Below are 6,014 nucleotides of genomic sequence, written 5' to 3' on the forward strand. Positions count from 1 at the left end.
CTCCATAGAAAACTGGGGACAGACATCTCTAAGAACTTTATCAATCCTAGTGGAGATAATTAACAACCAGCCAACTACATCTTTACCCAAAGAAATAAAAGTATCCCTTTATTTTTGTCTTGTAATGATAAACCAATTAGCCATCAATTTAAAATTTATATACACAAAAGTCGCTATTGCTCGTATTTGACCAAAAAAACATACATGTTACTATATTAACAATAGTGTTACGAGAATTAGAGAGAGAGGTTATACAGAAAGAGAGAGATATGAGAAATAGAAAGAGGGTAGAGAAATATAATAACCTGTAAGAGAAAGTTTAAGATAGAGACAAACAATAGTATAGCCCTTTAATGATCATGCCCTCAAATGCAATGAAAAGTAAGAGAGAGTGTCAACTACATCCCTTCATCCTTCTTGCAATCTCAACAAACCTTAATACTAAGAAGCAAGAGTAAACAAAGTCAGGGTCCTTTGTTATCCCACTTTTTGGACTAACGACATAACCGCTCTAACGTTTGTTATCCCACTTTTTTAATACAAAAGAATTAAACGCAGGTAAACTCGCGCCAGCTTGGGAAGGTCAAACACTATCCAAAGCAAAAACAAAAATATATACAAACCCCGAAATAAACAAACGTCAAATACCTGAGTTGTCAGCCATAACGCCTACTTCACCTTCGGCGGACGATGAGTTTGCCACTACCTCTTCAAGCAAACCCAACCTTTTCCGACGACGAGTCAGTTGACCTGATTCCTCGTCTATTTCCTCCTCCTCGGCGACGTCGCCTGACCGGTTCACCTCCTGCTCGTCTAAAAACTCCCCGTCGCGACTAAAAGACCTATCCTCGACAGAATAACCCAAGAATTTCCGATACTTATCCTCAGAATCAACGTTCAACTCAGTCAACGACGACGCCTTGACAACTGCAAAACAAAACCAAGTAAGGCGACGTTCAGTAAAACGACGAGAAACAAAGACAAAACAACACATTTACCTTCCGTCGTCCATCCCTCGACCAGAAACCGCCCTTTATCTCCCAGAGAATCTTTGCCTACGAAGACAAAACGACTCTGCCAACCCCTGTCGTTCACACCTAAACCAACACCTAAGTTCGTCTTCCCCTTCTTCGTGACCAAGGTATACCTACAACACTTCTGCAGCGCTAGGTCGTAAGTATACATCAAGTCAGACAGGTCAAACGGCATACGCCAGTTTGCAGTAACTCCGTGCACCACCGTGAAAACCCGCCATATCTGGGGCATCAACTGACCCGGGCTCAAATGGAAAACCTCGATAAAGGACCTAACCAGAGGAGTGAAAGGAAATTTGAAGCCAATTGTGAACGGATACTCATACATAACCACATACCCCTCTGGACAGTCAAAGGCTTCCTCGTCCGAGCCGGGAATCTTCACTTCCGCCGACGGCGGCAAACCAGCAAGTTCAACAAACGCCGCCGGATCCACCACAGTAGAATATATCGGGTTAAGGGACTTAACCCGAGTGGATCCCGACTCCCCCTTTCCTCTCGCTACAACCGACTTAGATCTACCCATCTCGCTTACAAAAATCTACAAGAAAATCGAAAAAAGAAAGCAAATTTTACCTGAAACCGAGCAAACTCAGTACGAAAATCGACTTCGCTTTCTCCCTCTTCTCTCTCCTGCTTTCGGATCTAAAATTTTTTTTTTTGGTGTGAAGAACTTTATTGCATGTCGTGAATTGATATTTATTACTCTGGAATTCTGAACGGTTTTGTCCCACGAACTGGGCAGTTGAAGACGGTTTTTGCTTTTTAAATTTGAATTGTTTCTTTTGCTCTGTGTGACTCCGCAAATTCACAATTGGGGGCAAACTGTTATCCCACTTTTTGGACTAACGACATAACCGCTCTAACGTTTGATCATGTCGTGTCAACCAGGTTCTGTCGCGTCGCAGGTAAACACAGCTCCAGGGAGATACGTCCGACGTAGCATCGTACGACGAGGCATAAACGACGAAGGACGGGCGACAACGCACAGGCAACAGAGACGCGTCCTCAAGGAACAGGTTGATAAAGATAAGTTAACCTAAAGCCCATGATAGGCAGCGCCGTCGCACTAGCAGGAATGAGTCCAAGACATGCGCGAGAAGCGCAGAGGTGGTTGAAGACTAAAGAGACGTGTAACAAAGATATCCCTATCTTTGTGGGATTCTCTCAACCAACTAGACCGTTGGAAATATCTTATAAAAGCATGAAGACGATGACAAGCGAAAAAAAAAAAAAAAAAAGCTCTCATATTCTCAAGCCATAAAAGCATTCAAATCATTCTTGTATTCGTTATTTATATTTTGTTACATTGATTTCTAGAATAAGATACAAACAATCATATAGGAAACTTAGTGGATTGATAGCCTCATAGCTATCCGCGGTTTTTTACCTTATTCCTGGGTTTTCCGCGTCAACACTTCTCTGTGTCGTGTCTCTCTTTGTCTTCCCTTATTTGATTATCGCTTAGTTAGTGTCGACCTAAGCCAAAGATCGCCCCTAGACGAAATTTGGCATAAACAGTTTGGCGCCGTCTGTGGGGACATTAACTAGGTTTCACGCAAAATCACCCTACACACCATGACTACTGAAGAGATGACGCTCGCAGAGATGAAAGCGGCCTACGAGAAGGCCCAAGCAGAGCTGGCCCAAGAAAGGGCCTCCATTGAAAACCTCCAGAAGGAGCTCGAATCCGTGAAAAGTAACAAGCATCAATCGCGTTACAAGCCAGGTGCAAAACCGAAGAAGTTGATATTCGAGATGACTGGCGACTCTGAAGACCTGTCCGACGGCGAGGAGCCACATGAGGAAAAGGATGAAGCAATACCGGACCCCGTCACCAAGCGCCTAAATAAGATGGAAAATCACATGAAGAAGCGATGCTCGTTGATGATGAAGCTGATGACCAAACTGCCGGGGGCACCCACGCCCGTGGAGACCGAACCGACCGACGGGTATGCAGCATCGCCGTTCTGTGAAGCGATCGCTAGGGTGACGGTACCACACCAGCTCCGACTCCCTACCTGGACCACCCTGTATGACGGAACGTCTGATCCATACAGACACGTCAACTTCTACAAGCAGCGAATGTGGCAGATCGGCATCCCCTACGACCTGGTCGAGCCCGTCATGTGCAAATCCTTCGGAGGAACCCTCGACGGAGCAGCCCTGGAATGGCTCATGAACATAACACCTGGATCTATCTTCTGCATGTCCGACCTCATCAACGCCTTCTACCAACAATTCGCCAGCAGTCGCCAGTTGGAGAAACAAACAAGTGACCTCTATCGGTTGGTCCAAGGACCTACCGAGTCGGTACGCGATTATTTTAACCGTTTTAATTGTGAGAAAATTAGCATAAAAAACTGTGATGTCAGGACAGCCATCGAAGCATTCAAGAGAGGTCTCGTCCCCAACTCAGAGCTGTACCGGGAACTAACCAAATATCCCTGTGCAAACTTCGAAGAAGTCAGATCGAGGGCTACGGCCCAGATGCGGATTGAAGACGACGAGATTACACGAATGGTTTCTCAGCGACCAGCAGGGGGCAGCAGCGACAGGAGGTCGTACACCCCAAGGAACAACGGCTGGAGACACCAACCATACAACCGCCAGGGTCAGGTACAAAATGTCAATCAATATGATGATACTAACAGTGTTTACAGGAATGAACGGGTCGTTTATCCCCCCATCTCCGAGTATGGCTTCAACGTCGACATCGGAGGCGTGGTAAACACCCTTCAAAATGTAGGTGGTACCGTCAGATGGCCTAAGAAGAGTGACAGACCAGACTCTATGAAGGACATGAGCAGGTGGTGCGACTTCCACCGCGACAATGGCCACACAACCGAGGAATGCATCTCCCTCAAAAAGGAGGTGGCGTATCTATTGAAAAGAGGCCACCTGAAGGACCTACTGAGCGACAAAGGAAAGGAGACGTACAACAAGGATAGCAGCTCCCAACCCAACCCAGCACCAAGCGGCGACCGACCAGCCCCGCCCACGTTCGAAAAAGTGGTAAACGTTATTTCTGGTGGTTCAGATATATGTGGACTAACTTCTTCTGCAGCTAAAAAAATCAACAGGGGCGAATCTGAAGCCGTCAAAGAGGGGCAGACCGAAGACGAAGTAGCACTCGACAAGTCATTAGCGGCGATGATAATAACCTTCGACGACTCAGATTCAACCGACACAATACAGGAACATCATGACGGGCTAGTCATATCGCTCCCAATAGGCAACGCTCTCATCAAAAGGATATTGATCGACAACGGCAGTTCAGCAAACGTATTGTTCCTAGAGGCTCTGCAGGAAATGGGACTAGACGAAAAGAGTATAATCAGAAGGTCGACAGTCCTAGTAGGATTCAGTGGAGAATCGCTACGAATAGTAGGAGAGATATCGCTGCCGACGTACGCAGAAGGTGTTAATGTGATGACCAAGTTCAACGTCGTCGACTGCCCATCAGCATACAACGTCATTTTGGGACGACCATGGATCCACAAAATGAAGGCGGTGCCGTCGACATACCACCAGTCAAGTAAGTTCCCAACCAAATGGGGAGTCATGGAAATCAAAGGACAGCAAAGGGACGCAAAGAAATGTTATGAAACGGCGCTGAAACCATCAAAGTCATCCATCTAGCAATTACAGCCAGGGTCGACGGTAGACGACCCCGACGACCAACAGATCGACGAAATTACGCTAGATCAGGCAAAGCCAGACCAAGTAGTAAGGATCGGAGCGTCGCTGCCTGACAATATCAGAAGTCAGATAGTGTCATTCCTAAGAGAAAACTCGGACTGCTTCGCTTGGTCGCACGAGGACATGACAGGAATCAGTTCAGACATCATCACCCACAAACTCAATGTCGACCCCAACTTCAAACCAGTGAAACAGAAACGGCGAAAATTCGCGCCTGAGAGAAATAAAATCATAGACGAAGAAGTCCAAAAACTGATAGACTCCGGGAAAATCAGAGAAGTCAAGTATCCAGATTGGTTAGCAAATGTCGTCGTCGTCAGTAAAAAGAATGGAAAGTGGAGAGTCTGTATCGACTTCACAGACATCAACAAAACATGCCCTAAAGACCCATTCCCGCTGCCGCACATCGACGCCCTGGTCGACGCCACTGCTGGACACGAGCTACTAACATTTATGGACGCCTACTCCGGATACAACCAGATCCTTATGCACCCAGACGACCAGGAGAAAACATCTTTTGTAACAGACAGAGGTATTTATTGTTATAAAGTCATGCCTTTTGGTCTGAAAAATGCAGGTGCAACGTACCAGCGATTGGTCAACAAAATGTTCAAAGACCAACTTGGAGACACGATGGAGGTCTACATCGACGACATGCTAGTAAAATCAAGGAAGGCCGACGACCATGTCGAACACCTACGACAATCCTTTGACATATTGAGAAAATACGGTATGAAACTCAACCCAACTAAATGTTCTTTCGGAGTGTCTGCAGGGAAATTTTTAGGTTACATCGTCACCCAAAGAGGAATCGAGGCTAGCCCCGACCAGGTGCGCGCAATCATCAACATTCAATCCCCAGGAACATAAAAGAGGTACAACGCTTGACAGGAAGAGTGGCGGCGCTAAATCGTTTTATCTCGCGGTCGTCGGACAAGTGTCGTCTATTCTACGACGTCTTGCGTAAAAATAAAGGTTTTGACTGGTCCGACGACCACGAAGCAGCCTTGCAAAACCTCAAAAAATACATGATGTCGCCACCCCTCCTGTCCAAACCCAAAGAAGGCGAAGTCCTACAACTGTACCTAGCCGTCAGCTCCACAGCAGTCAGCGCGGTCCTAGCCCGAGAAGACGAAACGCAACAGCTACCTATTTACTACATAAGTAAGTCGCTACTAGAAGCGGAAACCAGGTATTCCTCCCTCGAAAAACTCGTTTTAGCACTCGTTACTGCAGCTAGAAAACTAAGGCATTATTTCGAAACTCACCAAATAGTGG

The 6,014-nt window shown here is 46.4% G+C and overlaps 2 protein-coding genes across 2 annotated transcripts; one reads left to right on the forward strand and one right to left on the reverse strand.

Annotated features, from left to right (window-relative positions):
- Nucleotides 1-249: 249 nt before the first annotated feature.
- On the reverse strand, nucleotides 250-1,560 carry LOC130471998 (uncharacterized). Its single transcript, XM_056842397.1, has 3 exons — nucleotides 999-1,560; nucleotides 649-927; nucleotides 250-305 (listed from the first exon to the last, which is right to left on the reverse strand). Exons 1-3 carry the CDS (start codon nucleotides 1,558-1,560, stop codon nucleotides 250-252), a joined length of 897 nt encoding a protein of 298 aa, XP_056698375.1.
- A 1,052-nt stretch (nucleotides 1,561-2,612) lies between these two features.
- LOC110794005 (uncharacterized) lies at nucleotides 2,613-4,676 on the forward strand. The gene has a single exon (XM_021998946.2). The coding sequence runs from the start codon at nucleotides 2,613-2,615 to the stop codon at nucleotides 4,674-4,676; it is 2,064 nt and encodes a 687-aa protein (XP_021854638.2).
- Nucleotides 4,677-6,014: the final 1,338 nt, after the last annotated feature.

Source organism: Spinacia oleracea, chromosome 4 (genome assembly GCF_020520425.1).
Source record: "Spinacia oleracea cultivar Varoflay chromosome 4, BTI_SOV_V1, whole genome shotgun sequence".
NCBI lineage: Eukaryota > Viridiplantae > Streptophyta > Magnoliopsida > Caryophyllales > Amaranthaceae > Spinacia > Spinacia oleracea.

Excerpts from the sequence above, each read along its gene's own strand:
- LOC130471998 (XM_056842397.1), bottom strand. The coding sequence starts at position 1,560 with ATGGGTAGATCTAAGTCGGTTGTAGCGAGAGGAAAGGGGGAGTCGGGA. Across the intron at positions 928-998 it reads CGAGGGATGGACGACGGAAG|TTGTCAAGGCGTCGTCGTTG; the intron begins GTAAATGTGTTG and ends TTTGTTTTGCAG. Across the intron at positions 306-648 it reads CGTTATGGCTGACAACTCAG|GTTATTATATTTCTCTACCC; the intron begins GTATTTGACGTT and ends TTTCTCTTACAG.
- LOC110794005 (XM_021998946.2), top strand. The coding sequence starts at position 2,613 with ATGACTACTGAAGAGATGACGCTCGCAGAGATGAAAGCGGCCTACGAG.